General features: G+C 45.5%; 2 protein-coding genes across 3 annotated transcripts in view; one reads left to right on the top strand and one right to left on the bottom strand.

Moving 5' to 3' along the window:
- The window catches only part of Lhfpl (LHFPL tetraspan subfamily member 5 protein), a 17,712-nt gene extending 15,642 nt beyond the window's left edge, over positions 1-2,070 (top strand). For both annotated transcript variants that reach the window (XM_077422324.1, XM_077422323.1), the window contains exon 6: positions 39-2,070. In XM_077422324.1, coding sequence (XP_077278450.1) covers positions 39-271 — 233 coding nt within the window. In that variant the 3' untranslated portion in view covers positions 272-2,070. The remainder of the gene's footprint in view (positions 1-38) is intronic.
- Positions 1,448-24,969, bottom strand: Poxn (paired box pox-neuro). Its single transcript, XM_077422322.1, has 6 exons — positions 23,168-24,969; positions 18,653-18,691; positions 12,009-12,229; positions 6,470-6,716; positions 5,070-5,238; positions 1,448-4,975 (listed from the first exon to the last, which is right to left on the bottom strand). Exons 2-6 carry the CDS (start codon positions 18,663-18,665, stop codon positions 4,432-4,434), a joined length of 1,194 nt encoding a protein of 397 aa, XP_077278448.1. The 5' UTR covers positions 18,666-18,691; positions 23,168-24,969; the 3' UTR covers positions 1,448-4,431.
- Positions 24,970-25,192: the final 223 nt, after the last annotated feature.

Raw genomic sequence — 25,192 nt, forward strand, 5'->3', positions numbered from 1 at the left:
CGGGAAATAGCGTGTCATTAATTTTTCATTTGTCTTAGGCGAAGTAAATCCGGGCTACGTGAACGAGGCCCAAAGCGTGGCTGGCTCTCGCAAGTCTCTGTCCTTGAGACCGGTTCTCCTAGTGGCTCCGCCCGAACAGGACCGCTATAGCGAGCTCTCCAGGGCGAAGTCGCACTCGCATCACAGTCTCTACACACCGGCGCCGTCGCATCCGGTGCATACCATGTCTACGAATACTCTCAATCATTCACAGCATAACTTTCAGCTCTAAGACGCCTGATCGTTGCGAGTATAAAGGATTAAACGGGCCTGTATATAGCTGAGATATGAGGTGAAGCTATATTGTATGTACATAAGATGAAACGGCGGAGCGTGAAACTTTTATGGAATTTGCGCTATTTGAGCGCAATTGCTTAGATCATCGCTTTCGCGGTGTTATAAGTTTAACTAGGAACGGAATTTCATGACGATGAAAACTTATGTATAAAACGGATACGACTTACAGCTGTTTCATTCAACGAATGTTTATTATTGCGTGCCGTGAACATTTCCACATCTATATGTGGTGTATTTTTAGTCTTATCGTATTTCGATATGTGCCGAAAAGAACTGTCTTCCTTAGACTATTGACTTTTTACATACATATATACAATTAATACGAGTAATTATTGCAAAGTTAATAAACATTATTACAAAATTTATTAAATATGAAATTTAAAAAATTTCGTTTAATTATAGGTATTAACTTACAGAATAGTCCCTCTTATTAAGGAAAATGAAATATTTTTCCATTCAAATCTTCTCTTAATTCTACTCGAATCTCATACTTGTGTTATTAATGTATATTATGTTCATGTAGTTAGAAAGATTAATCAAGCAATTTCGTAGTTTTGAATACTATATGTTAAGTTTCATACACATGTGTTGTTAAATGTAAGTTAAATGATAATTCAAGAAAAAAATTATTCTATAAATTTTATCGACGCTATAATCCGTGCCGTATTATCGGAGCAATATAAATATATATTATTCATATTATGTAATTATTTAAGTTCTTAAGTACTCATTCATGTGCCTTTATAATGTAGTGTCGAGAATAACACTTATGAATTAAATTTTTTATCATGAAATTATTCTGTATTTTACATAGCTACGGAATACTCGTGCAGCTCCATAGCTTGTAATCTTTTCGACGAGATGGTATATAAAGAGGTATAATTTTTATGCAAATAGATTCTTCTTTTCGGTGTGCAATATCATAATACTCAATAAAAATTAATGATTATTCATAAGCTGCCGAATCGTAAAAGTCGTCGAAGATGATGACTATATCGGCTACGACGCGCATTTGGATACACGACTATTCCGCATCGCCGTCATTTTCTCGTAAACATTGACGTATAAAACATGCTGCATAAAGACGTGCAAGGTAAACAAAGTACATATATCATTTTGACTAGTGTATTTAATGATATCATACAGAATAAGTTTATATTACGAGTATTATTCAATCGATAACTTGCATAATTTTACGCGACGGTCTTCGAAGGCCTGCAGCGACAATACTTGAAACTATAACGAATCGTAATTATATCTTCGATATTTTTTACGTTAGCATTGTTTGATTTTAATTGCAGTTTAATTAACGTCTCAATTTTCTTATCTTTCTCGATCCTAGCTCTAGAGAGATTATTTTCTGAAGTTTGCGGACCAACGAGACTGTTCGGGCGCAATTATTATATTGTACAGAACTATTATTCTAATTGTCAGATCTCTGTATGAGCATTCCGTGCAGCGACGTCGCAATATCGCGGTATAGATATTTAGACTCATCTTTGACATTCGACAAGGGATATACAAATTTAAATTTTACCTTGTCTCTTTTTTGGCTTACGGATAATTTGACGCACGGAATGCTCATAATTTCGCGTCGTCTAAATCTAAAATAAATATTTCAGGCGAATGCCTACACGAGTAATGGGCCTTTTCCTTTCAGGACGTGTTCCACACTCATCTTAAGATCTAATAATCTCCGTGTATGGCAAATAAAAGGGAAGTTTGAGCGTGTAAGCGTGTTAGCTTCCGTTTGTAAGACAGCCAGTGTAAGTACAGAGGGGTGTGCCACAGACTCCTCGTGTTTCCCTTCACATACGGTTTGTCAAGCCGATTTGCGGTGGGATCTTTTTTCCCAAAAGAAGAACCATAAATAAAAGGAAGCGCGAGAAACACGATTCCTTCCGCGCTTCTTGCAAGATCGAGACGTCACCCCGAAATAAGCATGCAATCGGCGGGCGTGAGGGAGCAAAACGAGCAAATCGTTCGGCATTAAAGCACTAGAGTTTTATAGTGCATTAATTAGTCTGCGATAAGGAACGAAATACAAAGGTTTACAACGTTGTAAATGCAAGGGGGGAAGTAGAGAAGGGGGGAAGGGTTGGGGGAGGCCCTACCGGCCGCTCGGTAACACCGCTATTTAATTCCCTTTTTTTTTACGCGAGCGACGTATCGTCGTATTTTACAAGGTATACACACGGCGTGTCCACGTATGACACTCTCAACCGAACCGTTTATGGCTTTACTGCGCTGCCACCGCGGCTTCTTACGTGTACATCTCCATCCGCGTGCTTTACAGCCGTTTGTTTATTAGGCTTTCATTTAATTGCCCGATCTCCGGGCCGTGTATAACGGCGTCTCGCGGCTATTTCGCACCGGGCTCTAAAGTGCAAACTACAATGGAAACACGGACGCATAATTGCCTTTTCCTCGGAGCGGTACACCGTCGAGCGGGCTGCCAAAGACACGTTTCAAGATTCAGCCGGCTATACCTATACATGCTCGAGCTCAGCTAGATAAAAATATTTTCGTCGTCCCCGATACTTTTATCGGACGTATATCGTGTTTCGACGGTCGTTACGTAGGCGCGGAGTTATGTCTCGACTTCCAAAGGTGGAATGTACAAGTGTCGAATTTTATTGCGTGACACGATGGCCTGGAAGTGCTGAATTTCTTACGTTACGTTGGCATGGGAATTACCGCGCGAAAAAAAACCGGCACGTTAATTGATATTTCACCTCCAGCAATTCGCTATTCGCGATCGACTATTCAAGATAAATTAGTGAAAGTATTGGAAAATTCCCCCGGATTTCCAAGAGCACTTCACGTTTTTCTTCGCCAGTCTTAACTAGCCGTACGCAATTTCAGAATTAAGCAAAATCTTAGAATCTCGAAGCAGTTAACAGCCGTGTGTACCGATCGCCAGCGAGAAACGGCGGTCGAGATTCGCAACGCGGAACGGGAGGAATGAAAATAATTTAATTTATAAGTTAACTTACACAAGGAGTACATATACCTCACTACGTTAAGGTTGACACTACAGTTTTTCGATTCTAATATTACATATGGCGCTATCTTTTTATTTCACTTCACAGAACAGCTACCTCTGTCTCTCATATCTCTCTCTCTCGAAGAAGAAGAAGTAAGAAGCTTCAAAAACCATCTGCTTCTAATCTCTTCTATCAAACTTCTTAATTTCTAAGTTAAACATTTAAGACATTTGCTACTCTCACTGTATCCACAAAGGTTATTCATCAGGTGCAAAGAAATTACTTTCAAGTACACGTGCCGCGATATATTCACAAGGGAAGGCTCAGAACTGAACTCCGCCGATTTTGATAAAACCGACTTTGCAGGATTATAAGAGAAAGTTCCCCCGAATGTGATAATACTCCTATTTGGATGCAAACGATCAACTGTTTCCAAAATATTTTAATAATAAATTTAGTGCAAGCCTAATAATTTGTAGATTCGAGTTTAAATCCCAAAATTAATTAATTTTTTATATAATAATATTTTGTGATAAAAATAATTACTGTTGATATAAAAAATAAAATATTTTAACATAAAAAATTTATATTATATAAATTGTAATATAATTAGTCATGAAATAAAATAATTACGAAACAGTTACCATATACACTATGCCATAAATACTCGTATGTGAGCGTACTAATAAACTCTAAAGACGCCATTAAATTTATTGATAAAATATCTCGAAAATAATTGATAATCTGCACTCAAATAGAAGTATTGTTTGAGGGAACTTTCTTTGTAATCCTGCCAAGTTTTAAATCAACGCAGTCGAGTTCTGAGCCTTCCCTTTTCAATGGTATTCAATTTCCTGCTACCTCGACCCTGCTATACTCAACTTTCATCAAATGCGTTTTACATCGTACAATTTTTCTTTGCACCCGCTAATACTACACACGTACCTATGGCCGATGATGTATGCTCACACTGTATAACGTCCGCCCGAGCAAAGCTTCATCGCTGAATTTCGATATAGTCTATACTTCGTGTAAATAACGCAAATGCAACGTATATATTTGCAACTCCGACAGCCTTATTTGGGCGCTCGACACGAGATCGACAACCTTAAATTTCCTTGCTCACGATAATGCCACACGGTTGGACCACGCCGATGTTGGGCAATCTCGGCCTTCTGGACGTGGATTTGCTCTCGTCCTTTTTGAGCAGTTCCTCTATCGAGTAGGGATTCTTCTTCTTCTGCGGCTGCGGCGGCTGATTCTCCACCGCCGCTCTCTCATTCGTCGTCGTCGTCGTACTTGGACTCGTGTTCTTCGTTTCGTGGATCCTGTGCGACGTTGGAGGATCCCGCTTCGACGTCTCGACGATCGATATCGGGCTCTCGCGCGGATTGTCCGAATTCGTGGCGTGCGAATTGGGCGTACCGTGCCTGACGAACGCGCTCCGATCGCTGCCGATTTTCTGGCTAAGCTCCAGGATAATCGGCGTGCTCCGAAAGGACTTATAGTGGTCTTGTGATTCGACCAAGTTCTCATCCAGGTCGCTCTTGTCCAGCGAATCGTCGCTGCCGGCCGTCGAGCTCGAGCTCGACTTCAGCTCCAGCTGACTTTGCGCGCCGTTTTGCTCTGACAAACGTTCGGCATCTAAAGGTCTGTGAAAACGAAATTATAAACGTGTTTGATCACACGGGAATACATTTATATAATAAATTATTTGTTAAATCAATTCTGTCGCGGTGAACTTACGCGAAGGATTGCATTCCATGCTGCAAGTGCAAGGTCGTCGCTTGATAGAGGGACGAGTAGAAGCTCTGATTCCACGACGGTGTGCCGGTATTGCCGGTGTTCGTAGAAATGTGCAACGGTCCTAGAGCGCCCGGGTAGAACAGCTGATAATCCGTTCTCATGAGTGTATCTACGAGAAAATAATTGCAACTGTTATTGCTATAATTTTCACGTTGCTTCGCAGTCGTTAAAAAAAATTCTCTCTCTCTCCATAAATACAGATATTCGGAATTACATTTCATCAAAAACTACGCGGGCACGTGTCCTTATACTATATTTATTGTATAGTATACGCCTATACGCTATCCGTATACATGTTGTCCATTATTTTTTATTTGCCGTGAAAACACATACAGGTACACATTACATACACGCACAATTATACTTTTCCTCCCGCTTTCCTTGGCCATTATGAGCCATCTTTGAGAAGAATCATTTTTTTAATTGATCCCATGTGGGATTAGGTGCCATACAATTTAAGAAGAAGAATAGGATTCATAATCTTTCTTACATTAGTCGTCAAACCTATCAGATATTTTTACTTTAATTTCTATCCGTTTAATTATCTAGTTTTTGCCTATATTGTTTATTGAGTATATTATTAAGAAATTGGTCTTACAATAGTAGTAGATATTAATTCCGCCTATTTATTACGATATTCGCGTTGCCTCAAAGTAATATATTTTAATTCGGCACAAAAAGCTCCTTAATTCTTAGATGTTATTTAGAAAGAGAACTGTCACTCGTAAGTGAAATGATTTGAGAGAAGGATGAAGACGAAAAAAGCCCGGACGCTCGTTTCGCAATTAGCTGCTCAAAGCCGGTAAATTGAGCACCGCTTCCAGCATCCAGCGATACAAATTGCGAGGCAAATTTTCCGTTTCGACAGCACGGGGTTGCGTGTCTGTTGCCCTGCCTGGGTCTGCGTGGCTTTTGCTGACGAGTCAATCACGGCAACGGGGTATCTCGGAGAGATCTGCCCTTTCCCACCCTCCCTTCCGCTTGTCACGATCATTCCCGCTATTCTTCTCCTTCGGCGCGCTCGCCGTCGCGATTTTCGGACATTTATCGTCTTTCTTCTGGAAATAACCGCAAAAAAAAGATCCGCTATTCCACGCTAGGGACAGGTGTTTAAGGCGTTATTAGTCTGTAATGGTGCACTCGCAGCAACGCAGCTTCGGTCTAACACATAATGACTCACGAAGCTCCGCAACGAAAATATATATGCACCCGCGCGTCTCTCGCTTCAACTATCGTCCATCTTCTTCGGTTTAGTAGCCGACAAATCCGTACATTAACTGTCCGATAACGACAACGAACAATCGCCTCGAGTTCTTTTAGTATCGCCGCAAATTCTTTACCTCTGGTTCCAGCGTTCGACGGAATTTGTGACGTATATCCGCCAGACGCGCCGCTCTCGATGGCAGGGATATCGGTATGAAGCCCGCCACCTCGAAGAATACGATTGACCGACGATACGGAAGGTAAGCTTTGGGGATCGCAAGCTCCCTGTCGCGCGAGCTGCTCGCGGATCTCCCAGGCGAACATGGTCGGCTGTTCCTGCTTCATCCGTAAAATCTTTTTCACCACCGTCGGCGTGGCTACTTGCTGCAACATATACAGTATATAAATTAAATATATTTCAATAAATGTGTGTGTGTGTACAGGGATAGATGCGTGTCTCATATATTAGATGTATGTCCCGCTTTTCATTCTTTAATCAATTTGGAATCATTTTTCTTTAACGAAATTATCGAGAGAAATCATTATTTATCGCAACTTTTAAATCTTTAACATTATATATATTTTTGATTAAACTAAAAATTTTTTTAAGTTTTAATATATAAGATAAAAAACTTTCAATTTTTTGAACATTTGTGTCCACCGTCCGTAAGGATGTTTATCGCTGCCAGGATGCCGTTGTTGGGGTTGTTAATCATTCCGTCTTTCCTTTTAAAGCCGAATCGCGCGCGTTATCTCATCGACAAATTAACACGAACGCGGTCACACCGTCGTCGTAGCGAGTCGCACACGCATATGTCGTTCACAGGTGAAGAGCACGGACGGGGTCGTCAATCAGATAGCGAGGAGAGCCCGTCCGGTACGGTGGGCGAAGGCACTACCCACTTTATTTCGGTTTAGCCCCCGTTCGCCAAAGAAACGGGTTGTCCGGTCGGTTGGTACCGTCCACCGGTGCCGTTGCCTGCCACGAGGCCCACCATCGGTTTCGCTTATACTCCAAAAGAAAAGGGGGCCCCAGTGGTGCTCAATCTGGCCGCGCGGCTAATTTGACTTGCTAATGAACGGTAATGGCACGCGGATAATTTTATGCTAACGCGATGGAAATGTTATTCCGGCCGTACAGATTTCGAGATCGCCGATCTCTTTGGGGGGGGGAAGGGGGGGGCGATGGGCAGGCGCGAGCGAGACGTATCGAGATCTCGCTCGGGGAAAAGATGATCATCTTCACGGGTGCACGTTCCATGCCCGCGCGGGGGTTCGTATGCGCGTTACATATGTACGTGTATATATATACATATCGCCGAGCGGAACGGTATTACCGAACCTGTCGATTACCCGGCACCGATCTCATTCCGCGAGAAGATCGATGCCTCGGCGTTCCGCGCGTCGGTAGTCTGTGCCCGGCCACGTGGGCCCCGATACGATCTCTCTCGACAAATTGTTTCGAAGAGGAGCAGAATAAATATCCGCGGTGCACCGGACAACGATCGATATGATCGGCATAAAGACAAACGGTCGGGCGTCGATCGATGTGCTCGGTACGGCTGAGAAGAATTATAGGCCTCGAATAACAGGGTCGCCGTAAATTCTCGCGTGATTGCTCAGCCTAATCGATTTCTTCTCTCAAAGAAAAATACCTCATTCGTAAGCCATTGGAAATAAGTTTTCGTCGCGGGCAAGTCGAACTCGAAGACTAATCAACGGTAGAAAGCATCCTTCTCTTATTATTTCAAGTTTGGATGGCAACGACCGTCAGTTGAGATCACGAAAATCGTTAAGGAGTTAATACGAAGTGTACAAGATGTCATTATCCGAAATCCTCGCAGGTGAAAGCACCACTGGCGGGGACGTTTAGGGCTTTAGGGGCTAGTGCCTCGGGGGTAGCGAAGAGAGTCGGAGAGGGCCGCCTAATAGTTTGAGGGGGTTTAGGACAAGCATCGCGTGCTCCCGGGAGCATCTCAGATTCTAATCTGACACTTCCGTCGTCGTCGTTGCCACAATTACCCCTGCTCCGACAATATATACGGTGCGTCCTAATGCGGACCCTCCGCGTCACCGTCGGGGCACATCGAAGCGCGGACACGCACGTGAGCATGCGTTGTACATGTTCATGTACGTGTGCGTTTATGTGTGTGTGTGTGTGAGACTACCGTCGGAGGAAATTGGCTGGGCAGAATGGACATCTGGCACTAAACGTTAGATAACCCGCATATACCGGGCCGTGTATATACGAACAGGTTCACCAACTCCGGTAATTATCGCGCGTAAGTTGCGCGCCCCGCTACATGCGCCCCGAATGCCCCGAGTGCTCGTGAATGATAAGGGCGACGACGACCGTCGACACCTTCCGCCCCATTTTTTTTCTCATGCCACCTGGACGCGCCGGTGGTGTCGGAAATGAGAGACAATTGATTTGTCGTTAGGAACGTGAAATAAAATGGCACAATAGATGAAAACAGCGAGTTATCTGAGAAGATCGATTAACTCGAAATACGTATATTAAGTTTGTATAAAAAATTTATTTCTTACACTTTGTATTCTGTAGTTAGAAAACTAAAATTCTTCGAAAGAAAGAGATTAGAACTTTTTCTCTGAATGAAAAAGAAGTATATGAATCCGACCATTTTACTAAAACCTAAATACCTTTGACATTAACCAATATGTATGTACATATATACGTGTATTTGTCTATTCACAGTTTCTAAAGCAAATCTTTCAAGCGCGATCGATTGGGAAGTCTCGTTTAAAGCGCGACTCCGCGTCGTGGGAATAAAGCACGATTTGTTCCTATTTGTCGCGGTGTTTTCAAGCGCTGTTAAATCATGCATCGAGAAAATAAATACACGTCCATGCGCGTATTTCCGCCGAGACCGCGAGCGAGATCTTAATTGCCAGATAAATAGGGAAAATCGTCCGATCGCCGAGCGTGAACTGTACGCCGAGAAAATGAATGTCCCGCTGGTCGAAGCCGTGACAATAATCATTCCCAGGTGCGAGTGGTATTCCCTTAACGGTTTCGAGAAACCCGCGAGATCGTTATCGAATCCGGGGGTAAAGAGGGTTAAAGCGTCACGACGGGGGTACTTTGTCGCGGTGTTATCCCAGTTTGTTATATGAGGGAGAGAAAGCTTTTCGGATTCGTTGCGCGTATGTACGGGGCGGATTGGCGGCGATTTTTTCCTTGACGTTCCACTTTATTATCCGTAGCTTTGACGCGATCTGTGCATTTTTCATGAGACAATTTTCTCTGTCGTGCCGCCGCCCTATTATCCGACACGTATCACGTTGACGCGCACGCGTGCGTATGACAGGAGAGAGAAAGAGAGAGAGAGAGAGAGAGTGAGGATAACGGAGAAAGTACGTGGACGAAAATGTTACGTACCGCGCTCGAGAACACGTGTAGATTCGCCGATAGCCGGTCGATTAATTTCGCGAGATCGCACGCTAATAAATTGCACCGCACGATGCAACGACGCGCGAGACGGAGAGACTGAATCGCGCGCCGTTGGAAATTAATCTGTCCAAGAGCGCGCATTTAATTAAACACGGCTATTGGGTCTTAGGTCTTACTGCAAATATGCGTAGTCGCCCGAGGGGAGTGCTCCGGTATAAAACACCTGAGAGAGCGCGCGCAGTTTACACCAAATTCGCGCCCGGGAAGATCATCTGTGACCGAAGGGCAATATCGTGTGGGATACCGCGTCGAGGAGGGCGCGGAAAGTCGTAATAACAGACTTAAAATTGAGAGCAACGTTATCTCGACAGAGCGCACCGTTCATCTTTCGTTACTCAGCAGGAAAATCGGAACGTTCTCCTTCGATGGAAATCGACGTGTGGGGAGGTACCGGTGTGGGGGGGATGCGGTTAAATGCCGGTTCTCGAGGGGCCCGACGAGTTAATACTGCCAGGCAATCAAAGGATTTACCTAGTAGCCATTATTTAATTATCGGCGTAATTTTAAATCGCTGTAAAAGCCACTTACAGACAGGGATAGTGACGAGCCGCCGAGTCGGCGTATTATCTAACGATCTCCTCGAGAGAGCAGGAGATCCTTTGTGCGTATATGACGGTGGGCGGGCAAAGATAAGTTGCGCGTGCAAGGCGAGCGACTTGATCCTTCATACACTCGCTTCTCAGGGGGGCTCGTACGTCTTCCTAATTTCTCCCCCAAATTACACAAGGTTGCCGTTTGCTTGTCGCAAAGAGGAGAAGAAAAAGCGAAGATTTCAGTCGGCCGATCGCGTAGATCGCGGTTAAAAAGGACTTCAGGACTGAGCCGTATTAAGCGCGCAACCATTATTTCGCCACGGGACTATTTTGACATACGTGAAATAAAACGAACGCCGGTAATGGCGGATGATGACTATCGTTTACATGGGCGCGTAATCGGGCCCCCTTCCCCGTGCTCCATCCGGAATTTAAATGTCCTCTTCAGGATTCTAAGGGCCACCTCTTCTCTCTCTCTTTCTTCCTCCCCCTCTGTTCTGTTCCGTTCTCTTTCATCGGCGTATACCAAACTCCAACTCGCGACTTGAGAAAGGTCGATGCACGCCGACGCGACGCGCGTTATTAAAATAAATTCATTAAGCACAGAGTAACAGTCCGCGGTTGGCGCATCATAAGAAATTCCCAGTACATATAAGCACCGTGCAATTATATTGTCATTAGCGGCGTGTGTGCGCGATACCGCGAGCGTCCGCCATTGGCAGTTTCGCGATGCGCGCCTGGGGAGCGAAATAACGTTCCCGAGCGACATGAGTACGCCATGATGTGATAAGAAATCTGTGACTTGACGTTAAATTTCACGACGAGCGTGATTACGAACGAACGATATAAACGTGTCCCACGATTTCGCGAGATCGATCTTGATTGCGAGGCGAAGTTTCCTTCCGCGACGTCGCGCGTCGCGACGAGAGAGGACGGCGGTTCCTCTTCAACATCGAGGTATCGATTAATTTACGGAGCCGGGAAGTCGCTCGAATGTTATGCAGGATAACCATGTAAAACCATTAAATTATGAAAATGCTGATACTCGCACTGCAAGGTGTTTGGATAATTGCACTCACGGTCAAAACGCAGCCCTTATACTTAAAATCACATCAGGAATGCCTTGGCCGTGTACGCGCAGAGGGAGAACTGACTCTCATCAGAGCCACCGCCCGCTAACGCACGCTGATGCGCGATCGCTCGTTTTCACGTGTTTTTGCAAAGCCACCGACATTAATCTTTTCCTGAGAGTCGCACTCTTACCGCGCATTTTATGCCCAACGTCCGACTTTATTCTCAAATAACTTTCTGATATTGACATTTGATTAAATTTTTTTTTTTTTTCAAAGAAAAATCTACAAGTTTATTAAACAATATGCAATTGGAATTTCTAAATTCATTTTTAAATACTCTGTAAATATTAAGTTACTTTAGTAAGTCACCGAAAAATGGTGCGTTGAGATATTTCATACTTTATTCTAATATATTTTTACATGAAATATGAAATATTCTTAGTTTTATACATTTGTGCATTATAATGACAATGAGATGTGTCGATAATCGAGATGAAAAAACTGTACAATTGTAATTAAGAAAGAGTCCAATTGCACATTGGAACGTATATAGATACCTCTCTAAAAATCGCGAGCTTCGATCAGAGGTCGATCTTACCTTCGTCTTGCTTCCGCCGATGCTGCCGGGTCGGATACTTCCCGTCTCGTAGAATCTCGTGAGTATCTTGGAGACGCAGCCGTGGGACACGAGTAGCTGTCGAGAAATATCGCACGGTCTGACTCCGACCATGGCGAGCTGCACGATTCTCTGGCGCACGCAGTCCGGCAACGGCCTGCCGTTCACAAAGACGCCGCCTAATTGATTCACCCCGGCTTGTCCTGGAAGAGTATAGTCAGTCAGTCGGTCGCGTTATTGTGTTAATAGGGCGACATAACGATTGGCGCGATAAGTCGGCCCGAAGTCGGCCGGGAGGCGATTCGAGATTTCGCGTCGATAGAACGGCAAAAGGTGTTTATCGATTCAGAGGAGGACAGTCGGAAATCTGCTAATAATGCGCTCGCGGTCGTCCGAGAAGGTCGGCAGGTGCATTCTCTGGACGGTGCGGTTCTGCCTGATCCTCTAATGACATTGTTACGACGAATATCACGGAAAGAACGTTCCCCTCCCCTGATGCCTTTCCCGTCCGGCAAAGACGTGTCATTATTTTCAGTAATATTAGGAAGGTCGTGTGTGTAGCGTTCACAGCGAAATCCCGACATCTGTACTCTTCGGAGGTCGCTTGCAATTAATATGGAATAACTCTATACTTCGTTGATATTATGCAACAAAGATATATCAAATGTTCGTGCACTAACCGCTATTATTTCGGCACTTGCAAAAGACTTCCATGAAATACTAAATTTATTTCGTGTAAAGAGACGCCATAAATTGGTTCCTGTTTATGCGCAATTGTTATTTCGTTCCTCTCGCCAAAGTTCATCTAAAACTTCCTCAAATTCCAAATATGTAATTAGATACTTTATTATGAAACAACTTTCAGTAAAATTCGACGATTTTAAAATTTCACATGTTAAATCGGGTGTAATAAAAATTAACATAATTCGAGGATTCAGGAGTTTAGACCCATCGACGAAGCCTAAAAAAGTTAATTAATTGGAATGAAACGTTAAGACGAGGCCGAGTGGTCGTTTTAGAAACCATTTCGTATTTTTTTCTCTCTTAATATTCAAATTCATAAAAACGTGCAATCGCGTAATTTTCATATTCAGCAGCGCGTGAATATGAAACCCACAATGTGCCGCAGACTTAAATCACGTCGGACGACAAGTTATTTACGCATTGCATGCGCGACACGTCGCACAACCGACGCAGCACTTGTCGAAAATTTTATAAAACCGATATTATTCCCCCGCAGTGGTGTCGTAAACCCGTAATGACCGGCTCGTCGCGCGCGAATAAAAACGCCAATTGATCATCGATTTTATGTCCCGCCGTCGAAAATGAGCGGTTAAAAACGATCCGCGGCCCGGCGCGCGCATTAAGGCGTCGAATAAAATCTGAGTTATATACGGTAAGTTCCGTTTGTCTTCTCGTTACACGAAACGTTGCACGTCGGCTAGAAGAAGTTCGGATAGACCGTGGAACGAGCTCACACCATTGTATCGAAGCCGCATCATAAATCTTCGATCGGCTTATCCGACACACGTGAAAAATTCTTAATTTTCGGATCGTAGTTTTCGACGACGATCAGTTAACGGTATAATTACACGCGGCTCGGAATTCACATGGGAATCTCTGTCGCTTAATATTCAGTTTGCTGTTTCCAAGTTGAGATTTCTAGTCTTAAGTCCTGCACCGACAACTTTCGGCAGCGTGATATTCGGATCCGAATAAAAAACTCGCGCGTGTCTTAATTAATGTGTCGTTACGCCAAAGAATAACATGAAAGACACATGATACATTTTCGTAATTACAATCAGATTTTAATAACATAACTCTGTCACGTTGCAAGTTAGAAATCTTTACAATATCGTAATGATGTTGTAATATAGCCGAGGGCAAAGTAGGGAGAGGTTTATAAGGATGCGAGCAATCTGGCCCGGTTGCGGTTCTGCACGGACGCACTGTGGAGGTAATCATCGACCAGGTATATAAATTTAACGAATAATAACTTGCCGGGTAATGGGAATAATCGCTTTTATTCGTCGGCGATTATTATCGACGTAACTAGAGCCGAAAGAGAACGAGAGAGAAAGAGGAGGCCGCACAGAAGCGGCGTTACTAACGACGTTCTCTCCCTCGTGAAAGAAAATATAAAAAGGCAAAAGAGATCAAAAGCATAAATGCCATGGACGACTTATATACTTAAATCGAGCCACGCGCCTTCACGTAGACACGTCCGGATGCACGGACGAGCCGCGCGTACCAGGACGATCGCTAATTATTATCCGCACCGACTAATTATGTCATTACCACGATCACTGACGCCGACAGACCTCCGAACCAGCTTGGAGAAATAACGAGCGGCCGCGTATTCGGGCCAAAGAAAAGATTTTCGTCAATCTCTTTTCCACCGGCATTACTCTCGGATTCCTCGAATCCGAGCTTTATTTGGCGTTTTACGGGCTAATTGGCGGACGATCGCGGCGGTCACTCCCGTGACTCGTACTTCCCCGAAGGAGCCTCCGCGCTCTGAGAAGCAAATGATCAGCGCGATTATATACTCGTGATGCCGAGCTTTTTTTTTACATGCCCCCGAGATTTTATATCTCGGAGGATAATTCCTAATAATTTTACTTCCTAATAGTTTACGTGCACATGTATATGCGCGACTTTTAAATTGGGAGATAAGAATCGTTTTCCAATTAATGCGCCCATTAGCTGTTTATTCGTGTAAACGCGATTCGCGAAAGAGTCATTATGTGTCCCGGGGCCGAAATTACGAAACGCTTCTACAATTTCATGACGTTCTCGCGAGAGCGCGGGAGCGGACGTGACGGTCGCGCAGCAGCGAGCCCGCACGAAGTGCGGGAATTGCTGATAATGACCACCGGTCGAAGGCGTGACGGATTGTCCTTATTGGATAATTTAAGGGTCTTTCTCTCGATTGGTGACAGGGACACACAGACGGTAAGACTCATTTTCGGAGAAATTACTTTTCGGCGAAATTACTTCCGGGGAATGCGTGTCTCGCGTGCTCGCACGTACCTTATTCATTAATGGCTGTACTGAACCTTCAAATACGCGATACCTAACGGAGCATTTTTTCATCAATAAATAAATAAAGACCGGATCTTGGCATTGAACAAAACCCTTCAACTTCGAGCTTGCACCGCTAAATTAATGTTTGCTCAACCATTTTTGTATAATTGATTAATTATCTTAATTATCTGTCTCTTAATGCGTCCTTCATTCGTTCTGCCGGGCACACCAATCTGTGACGCGATTGCACCACGAAAATTATACACGCTACGCATTTCGGACAACGGGAGAGACGGACGGGCGACGCGTAAGCGACGGACACAGCGGGCCAAATTATTATTACGGCAAAAAACTGGCCGAAATGGCGTCTTTATCTAACTGCAAATCTGCCGGTGGATCCGCGAAATAATGGAACCGCGCGTTAACGGCGCGGTTCTGGCCACACGTTGCATCATAAACAGCACGGAACCGCTCGTTTACGTGAGACAAAAAACGCACGCACGGAAATCGGAATACCGGAAACGCCCGATCTGCAGAGGGGCCAAGGCGTAGAGGCAAACGGGTTAGAATTGGTAAAAAACCGCTCGCGGAAATATAGGCTGCTACGCGGACGTAATCGTGAAATAACTGTTATCTCTGATAACGGCATGGGATGTTAATAAACATGCGTTTGCAATAATTAAAGGCGATAAACCGCGCGCTTCTCGGGTCGGATGTGCAGACGATCTGGTTTATTAAATAGATAATGCGCAGCTTTTTCAGCGTGACGAGTACTTTACGTGCACTTTCCGTCCGCGGAATAATCATTTTTTTTAAAGCAAAGTTTCGCCAATTTATCGGATGCGATCTTGATTGAATTTCTAGTCGATACTATGGAGATTTCACTGTTTTAGACCAAAAAGATTTTATTAAATAAAGTTTCAAGAATTTATATTATTTATATATATAATTCTGCTTCTCTCCGTAAAAACTTCTTCGTAAAAACATTCAATTTTGTTAACCATATTAATGCGTTTTAACCTTGACCACTTTTTGATACATTACCGACTAAATGCACATAGCTCATCAAGCCAATAATTACGAAGAAATTAAATGTAGTATGCATAAAAGTTCTTGTTACCTAATCGTGCACGCTATATTTTTATCACAATTAGATTATTTTACGTAATTGATTTTCAAGAAAAAAATTAACGTTACGCGTATATTATTGCTTTAAAAATGACAAAATTATAAGAATTACATTCATATATCACGGTTTCTTTTTTCTTTCTCTTTTTTATTTTTGTTATTTGGAAAAAATTTTATAGAACTTTTAGAGTGTTAAATTGATCAATTTCCAGGATAACTATATTAGAGATATATATTAGAGATTACAATTTTATAGGATATCAATATTTTTAATCTCCTTTTATATTCCAGCCTATATTTTCTCAACAGAGTGCAAATTGTCAAATTACGAGCACAAGGTTCTTTCGCGAGCGCATAAAAAGGGATATCTCTCAAAATATAATACTGGCTTAGCTTAGAATTAGCCGGCTAATGCGATCGCCAACAACGATCGCTATCGCGCTGGCCATTTAGGCCTTAACCAAACTCTACACCTGCCCTACCTGTGTAATCACGATCCGCACCCATGCTAACAGATTTTTGTCTCTCTGCTGAGAGAGCGAGCACGTCTCGTACCGGGAATCGCGATTTGCCGATTCGGAATCGATGCCGAATCGGTCACCGTTCAAATCGCTCGCGATATCGGCCCCGTCATCATCTATCTTAAAAGAACACATGCGAGAGATAGCCTTAAATGGAAGTGTATCAAGATGGTTAACAGCGGCTGTTATTAAGCGTTTATCGCTTCAATGATTATCCGCGACTTGGATGTTGCTGATAATTAAGAGGTAACATATGTAGCATGCGAGCTCGCTGATAATTAAAAGGTAACATTGAATCTGGGGAAGTGCGCATTATATGAATCTTGATAACATCATTCAATATAGCCTCTATAATCTTGTAAATAATTTTTTGATATGGTAGCGCATTTCAAAATTGCCCGCATAATGTTTCGCCATAATTTATATGTGGCAAAGTCGTTATACACATCGAAAGTCTTCTATATACGATCTCGCTGCATTTCGTTGACGCGAAATGATCCAAGAAAGTTTCTAAAGAGAGGCATTACGCAAATCATTCGGTTGACAAGATTATGCATTGGCAAAATTAATATCCCAATTCATGGAAGGCCGCGACAACCGAAACGGAGAATACTTTCTCTAATTTTGAAGACTTCTCGCCGGTGGCTCGGCGGAAGAGCGAGAGATTGATCGCTCGATCGGGATCCAGGCAGGATTCTTTACGCGAGCATCAGACATCAGCGTAGCGAGAAGGGAAACAGAGAGGAGAGACGGTAGATTATAATTATACTCGTTTAATAATAGGCCTATAGATGTCGGCGTTCGATCCACGGTATAAAATTCTTCGTTAATTACTGTCAAACTGCCTTTCAAAGCGTAATTTAGCCTTGAGGCAGCCAGGAGAGAAGGGGAGATTCTCTCTCTCTCTCTCTCTCTCTCTCTCTCTCTCTCTCTCTCTGTCTCTCCCCTCTCTCTCTCTCTCTCTCTCTCTCTCTCTCTCTCTCTCTCCCCTCTCTCTCCTCTTCTGGTATAGAAGAAAAGGAGGAAGGTAGAAATTTTTATTTTCACGACCGATCGCGACCTGTGATCTCGCCGACGCGACGGTAGCTGACCCCGTCCCGGGGAAACCATAACGACGTGTTAAATTCTTTCTCACATAAGTCAGGAAGCGAAGCCGACCGAAACGCCCGGTAAGATTGGCTATTTAGCTGCTGTTTGCGACGCGACGTCTTTTTCGGCTATGAATTAGCATACGCTATGCGTACGCTATAGTGAAATGATTTAACGATTTAATCCTTTAGAGCCATTACTTTCTCAAAATTCCTGACAAAACCGAAATGCACTACAATATATTTATTATTAATATTATATAGATAGTGACGTCATTAACGAGATTAATGAGAAACTTGATTATTTATTGAACTCTGGCTTGATTTCACAATCCCAATTAGATGCGTATTCCATAATTCGTAATTTTAATTTTAATAATAAATTCTTTAATTAATATAAACTCTATTTTTTTTTAGCGAAATTATCACGATATCAATAATTTGCGAGTAATAAGCGGTTACCGAACAAGAACGAATTGTTTAGAAGTAGATTTTTTACTTTAATAGAATCTCGGTTTGAAGTTTAATTATAAGGATATGCGATGTAGCAAATTGGAAAGTTGGAATAAATCGCGATCTCTCTCGACATTTTCGCCAAGAAAAGATCGACTCCAAATTCTTAAACATTCTTAAATATTAAAGGATGAAATTTAAACTAATAGCGACTTATAAGAATGGTTAAAAATGACTCAAATGGTGTATAATCTGACACTACAAATTTAACAGTGAAGTAGCCGTAGAAACTAAAAAATCGCGAGTTCTGGGACATCCTGCGACCGGGGTATACACACGTGTTCCAATCGAAGGAAGAAATGAGATTTGAAGTCTGAAGAAATCTGAGAGGAGCAAATATCTTACTCACCAGTGTGCGGCATGGCGACGAGCGATCAGCGTGCCGTATCTGAAACAGAACAAGTACGCGGTCTTTAAGACTTAACGGCAAACTGCAAGTTGTGTACGGTGTGTATAACGCGAAACGTAGTGCGCATCGCCGTAGATCCTTCGTGAGTGGCGTATCGCGAGCACCATTGCGCGCCGTGTGTGCGTGTTCTTCGCCGCGCGCGACGTATTATATATAGTATAGCGGGAGTATAGCCTTCGCCGTTAATGAATTTAAATGTATTCAAAGGGCGCGCTTGACGCTTGACATGGCAACCCTTAAATATGCAACCGTACCGATAAGGCAAAGCGCGGCAAAATATTGCCGCCGGTAGCCGCAAACCGTGACTCTCATTCCCGAACAGAAGATCGCGGCGAGATCGCGGCGACGACGGGGCGCGGCGGCGGCGGCGGCGGCGGCGGCGGGGCCGCTCACCGAGCGCCGACAACTTCATTTTCATATTTCAGTTTTTACACTAATTGCATAAATTACCGCGTCGCGCACGAAATTCCTGGATCGTCATCCGGTAGACGGGATTCGCATCTCTTCTCATCGTTACTCGTCAGCCTCGATCAATTCGTCCAACATCATAAGAGCAGATCGGCGCTTGACGGCTGTCGCGGCGTAAGAAATCCCGATTTGAGAACTCGCGCCGGGACAGAAGAAGGAGCGAGCGGAAAACTACGTGGAATGCGTGCGTAGCGTGGCGGGTGGCGTGTACTTTGTGATGCAAATTAATGCACGATTACCGAAGCACCCCTCGCCCGCCGTTGCGCGGTCACCGGCGACTCCTTACCCTCCATAGTTACCCTTGCTTCTCTTCGCGCAGGTGTGCGTACATGTGTGTATGTGTGTGGCACAGCGGGGACGTGTTTCAAAAGGTATATACGTGTAATAAGTACGATCCGCCTCCACCCCCGTGACTCGATGCTTACCCCGGCATTAGGCCTGGTTACACGCTCGTCCCCTCCCTCCCATCGCAGGTTCTAATCTGATGTAACTATTACATACGTTACGCGGTAGCCATATAGTCGAAATGGCTATGCCCTGCACGGAGTCTTGATGAAAACTCATTTCTTCATGCCCAACCATCATCCTAGCCGGCGAGACGCGGCGCGGCGCGGCGCGGCGTGTCCTCGTAGCGATATTCTCTACTTTCCAGCCTGCAACCGCTAATTTATATCTTCGATCGGGAAAAAGAACGCCGTTCTTTCTTCGTGCCTAAAAGACGTGCCCGGCAAAATAAATTCTAATCGCCCTCCCCCGTCTCTCTCATCAATTCTCTCCGTATATATTTTTCTTCGTAAACGTAAAACGAGTCCGTAAAGATCCGGCGTATCCGGCCACGCGAAGCGACGAGTCTTCGGCCTCGGCGAAAAAAGCGGATTGCACGTGTGTCGCAGCTCGAAGGGCTACTAAATTCCATCGCGCAGCGATTTCAAGGTGTCAAGTTTTACTCGTTAAAGGTATACGGTCTACGATCGCGCGTTGTCGGCTCGATTCCCGACGACGACGACGACGACGAAGACGACGACAACGAGCGGCGAAGAATGCATGAGCTTTTTGCCACGGGACGGGATTACTTTCGGCCCGACGGCGACGCTCGCCGGGCAATCTCGTTGGTTCGCGTCCCGCGGGGATGAAGCTTCCCGTAATGAGGATTGAGCGATTATTATAAATCAAACGAACCGGAGGCCACGGTGAGCCGGAGCATCGCGTTTCTCGCGTGCCACGTGTTTTGCCGATGTTACTCTCGCGAACACGTGTTCCGCCCTCTTACCTTCTTCCCTTTTTCCCTTTCTTTCTCCGTTTGCTCTCCTCGCCACCGTAAACGCATGCAAATGTTGCGAATGCGCGTTGCATTCTCGACGCGCGCACGTATTATTCTCGCACTAACTAATGAAATAAAATAAAAATATGGGTTTAGACTTGTAGAAACAAGGTAGTTTACGCTTCGTCAATCATTTCTTAGATTCTTACTAGACTGTCGTTATTATATTGTGAATGATTGTGAACATCAGATTTTGTTATTATCCCAGTGAACGATATATCAAATATATCTTTTCTAATTTTTTTGTCGTAATTATCATCAATAGAACAATTTTCTTCTTACAATTTTTTCTTTTATAACTAAAAAATCTACAGAAACCAGAGAGATTGCGTTACATGAGTATTAAAGAGGAAAATACAAACGTGTTACTCAAAGCTTAATACAAAAACTATAAAAACTCAATCAGTCATTCTCGATCGACTAGTAGATCTGAGATTTCCGGCGAGAACGAAGCGAGTAAGTTCGAGTCGATTTGAGAACCGCGGCAGCCGCGGTAAATCGCCGGTAAGGTCACGCTTTTACGTGTAAGCCCTAAGCAAAATCTAGTTTTTGTTTATTCATCAGGTTACCCGCGCTTTAAGTAGTACGCGAAGGAAGGCCTCGCCGCGCAGCAGCGACGTCGGGGGAACGAAACGGGCCGGGAGAAGCGCGGGGCGGGAGGGTGGACCGACCCGACCGACCGCCGTATCACCGATACGCCACCAGCCATAAAAATCTGAATATATTAGGCCTACATGCGCACGACATCTCGCTCGGATCGTGAACACGTTACCCGCGATAATCTACACTCGTTTCCAGCACACTTTGCACGTTTATGCGTATACCAGAGGCGACTACCGTGCGAGCGGGTTACCTTTTCGTCGTCGCCGTCCCGGCGCTTCTTTCCTCGCCACCGATTTCGAACCGAATTATCCTGTATCAATTAGGGATTGTTTTGCTGGTCGCAATTTATCGCCGTGTTCTTCTCGAAAAAATAAAAAATTTACCAGGTACATACAAGTAAAATCACGAAATGATCGTCGCGAAAGAAGTTAGGAAGTCGAGCTGCCTATATTTCTTCAACAATCTTATTTAATAAATTATATATGCATAATCAGGAAGGTTGGCTTTTCGAGCATACGTGCGCTTTATCTACAACAATATTCAAGGTTAACATTGACGTACTGCACTTAAGCAACGTTCGTTTCGTCTCTCGTAAATCGCGTCGTACGGAATCATCTTGTTCGTCGCATCGACGGCACGCTGACTCTGAAATTCAAGATTTTTCGAGCTTCCGAGCTGGCCGATCGGATAAGCTTTCGAGAGCGCGGTAAGAAAAATCGGCGAGAGAGAGAGAGAGAGAGAGAGAGAGAGAGAGAGACGCGGGTGGAGGCAGACGAAGAGGGAGAAAGAGACCGAGGGGAAGGGCGGGTAATTAGAATAATTCGGGCCGCTGTGGTTCACGCCATCCGGACGAATTTGCATTTTAAATGAAGCGATGGCGTGCCAAGGGCCCCACCGTGCAGGCGGAGAGCGAGGAGGAGAGAGAAGGAGCGAGAGAGCGAACGAGAGAGCGGTAGAACTTTGTGCTTTATAAGGAACTTTAATATTTATCGCTTATATCCCGACCGAATAAGTATATGTATAAATCCGCCCTTTTCCTTCCTCGCGCGAGACCGCCGCCACAGTCACGGGGTTCGCTCATGCTCATGTTCGAGCGCAGCCCCCCCGCGCGCGACTTCCTTCTCGGTTCTCTTATTCCGTCTCGCGGCCCCTTGGCGGTCCCACCGTGCCGTCGGATCATTATCGCGTAATTAGCGCCGCTGATTTTCGTGTCGCGTCATCGCACACACGCACGCACACGCCACGATGATTTCAGCTTTAATCTGTTCCGCGCGACACTCCGCGAGGATTCCGCCGTCGGTTCCGTCGGGCGATAAGATCGTTGCGGGTTATTTTTTCCTCTTTTTGATATTTTAAGCCCCAGGTATACGAGATAATCTGTCGTCGCGCGTTCGAATGTATCGATAAGTGTCGGGAATTTCCGATTGCGAGATACCAAGGGGAATGCGTCGCTGACACACGTGCGCCGCGCGAACGCGGAAATACCACCGCGATAATGTAATATATTTAGATCAGATTTTGTTATTGTCGGCGCTTCGATGAGAAATAATTTCCCCTTGCAGGAATATGCCTTTTCCGTCAATACGCAATGACCAGTAACAAGACTAAAAATAATCGCGTGAAGCGCACCGACACATAACGAGATGTATATGGTTAAAGAAGAAAGAAGAGCGAAGGAGCTTATCTTTTTAGATAAGCAATAGTCATTCGTCCGCTAGAATCATTAACCGTCGTTCGCCAACCACAGACTTTGCGTCGACGACGTCCATCGCGGATGCAAACGTATATTACGGCGAGGGGTGAGTTTTTCTCGATAGGCAAATACTTACACGGCGTATCGACGTTTATCAAAGTCGACGTTGAGTTACCGTCGAGCGTTACGAGGTAACGCGATAGGTACCGAGCGAATAATGAGACGCGAGGCGGATCGGTCTAATTAGGGGGCAAGAAACCCGTCGGATAATTTATTTATCTAGCCGGGACGGCCCACAATTACGCACGCGGAAACGTACGTCACGGCGCGTTCCAGCGAGAGGAAAAGGAGAGCGCAGCCCCGTACGTACCTGTTGATTTTTTTATGATATCAGTCCGTGTACTCCTTAGCTTCCGAGTGGCATTCGATCTCCTCGAGGACCTCCCTCGTAACTAGTTTCGAAGTTGTCCCACGTTTCCCGTTTTTCACCTCGGTCTTCCCCGATTCTTGTCGTTCTTGCCTCGATTCAATTCACCGACATTGCACGTACGACGTCGCGTCTCGTGTCCTGGCGAGACGTCGTCGTCCTGACGTGCGTCGCGCGTTTGCCACACGCAGGAAGTGACTCCGCTTTCACGGCAATGAGACGTAGATGCGACACGAAAGTCGGAAAGACGGATAGAAAAAGAGAGAGAGAGAGAAAGGGAGGGAGGGAGGAAGGGAGAGAAGTTGACTGTATAATGGTCACGTCAGATGACAGGAAGGTTTCTCTCAACAACCACCTTTCGCCGTGTGAACCGATGATCCACTCTTTATCTCGGCGCTTCCTTCCGTGCGTCTCGTCCGTCCTCTATTTTTATTTCGCTCCGATAGCCACGCAAAGTACAATCGGCTTGTCCTTGATGAAATCGCGAGGTGGATGTTCTTCTTTTACTTGGAGGACGCACGCATTCCTTAGCTCCTTTAAAGGTCCGATCAATCATCAAGATCACGGCTCAACCATCCCGTCAGCAGGATTACACTACTGATAGCACTGCAGAAGCAACATCTTAACGTCGATTTTTATCAATCGATCTTCCTTCAGGCCAAACGTCTATCGCGGAGGAATCTTCTTAAACAACGTTCTCGCTGTTCCACTTCCACTTACAATTAGTTGGGCTCACTGGTAATCACGCGTTCAGCTTCCGACTCCTCGGGAAAAGCCGCCACCGTCGGAAGTCGCAGTCCCGTGGCCGCGATTCCTCGACTGTTTCCTCCTCTTCTCGGCAGGCCGGCGCTCATCGCCTCGTACCCGGCGCAAAGCACGTGCAGTTACTCCTGGTAGCCGGCGGAGTGCCAGATCTCCGCGCGACGCGAGGGCAAACTCGCGGTGGAGACCGCAAACTGCGGTCGGCCGCTCGGCGAACCCGCTCGAGGAGAAGAACGTGGAGCGTCGACGAGGCGGAGGCAGAAGGGAGAACGCGGCACAAGCACAGGTACCAACGAGCAGACCGTGGCAAGGGCGCGAGAGCGCAGCGAGAAATACACGCGCGCGCGCACGAAAGAGATAGGGAGAAAGAGATAGAGAGAAAGATGGAACGCAAAGAGGAAGCGAGAGAGAAAGAGAAGCGATCAGGACAAGATGATGTGGACCACGCGGAGGACACGGCGTGTCTGAAGTGGGCTCGGCCCGCAAACGGGGGTTACGGGCTTTGCTTTCGGTCAGGTCCCCCGTACCCTCTGCCACCGCCCGTGTCTACGCCTGGCTCGGTCGTACGCGTCGTGTGTGTACGCTGAAGCGAGAAAAAGAGAGAGAAAGAGAGAATGCACGAAAGCGAGAAACAGAGCGAGAGGGAGAGAATGAGAAGGGGGGGGGAGAGAAGGTGACGGTAGCGTGTCGTCGCGTGCTGGATGTTGTATCGGGCAGGCCCGCGTGGCCCGTGGCTCGTGGCCCGTGGCCCGGGTTGTGCCCACGGCGAAACGCGGCCCGTGGCCCCCGCCGGAAGACAGAGAGAAAGAGAGAGAGAGAGAGAAAGAGAGAAGGCCGCAAGATTGGAGGGGTTGACTCGGTCAAGGAGAGCAAGAGAGAGAGAAAGCTCGGGGGTGGGCGGGCAGAACGCGTTCTCCCTCGTACTACCACTTTGCCTTGCCTCCTCGTCGAAGCTCCTCCGAAGGGCTCCTACTCCTTCTTCCTTCTCGTGCCGTCGCGTTCTCTCTTTCTCTCTCTCTCTTTCTCTCCGCTTTTCTCTCGCTCCCCCGCGCGCTCTTGTGCGCGCGCACGCACGCACGCTCGTGCGCGAGGGTAGTCGGGAGAGTCGCTCTTTCTCCCGGAGGTTGGTTCCGTGACGTCCCCCTCTGCCGCGTATCGTAGATGTAATTAAAGGGTTTCCACGCGGGGCCCGTGCTGCGGCGCGGC

This window comes from Temnothorax americanus, unplaced genomic scaffold (genome assembly GCF_048541705.1).
Source record: "Temnothorax americanus isolate GAGA-0224 unplaced genomic scaffold, ASM4854170v1 Scaffold7, whole genome shotgun sequence".
Taxonomy (NCBI): Eukaryota; Metazoa; Arthropoda; class Insecta; order Hymenoptera; family Formicidae; genus Temnothorax; species Temnothorax americanus.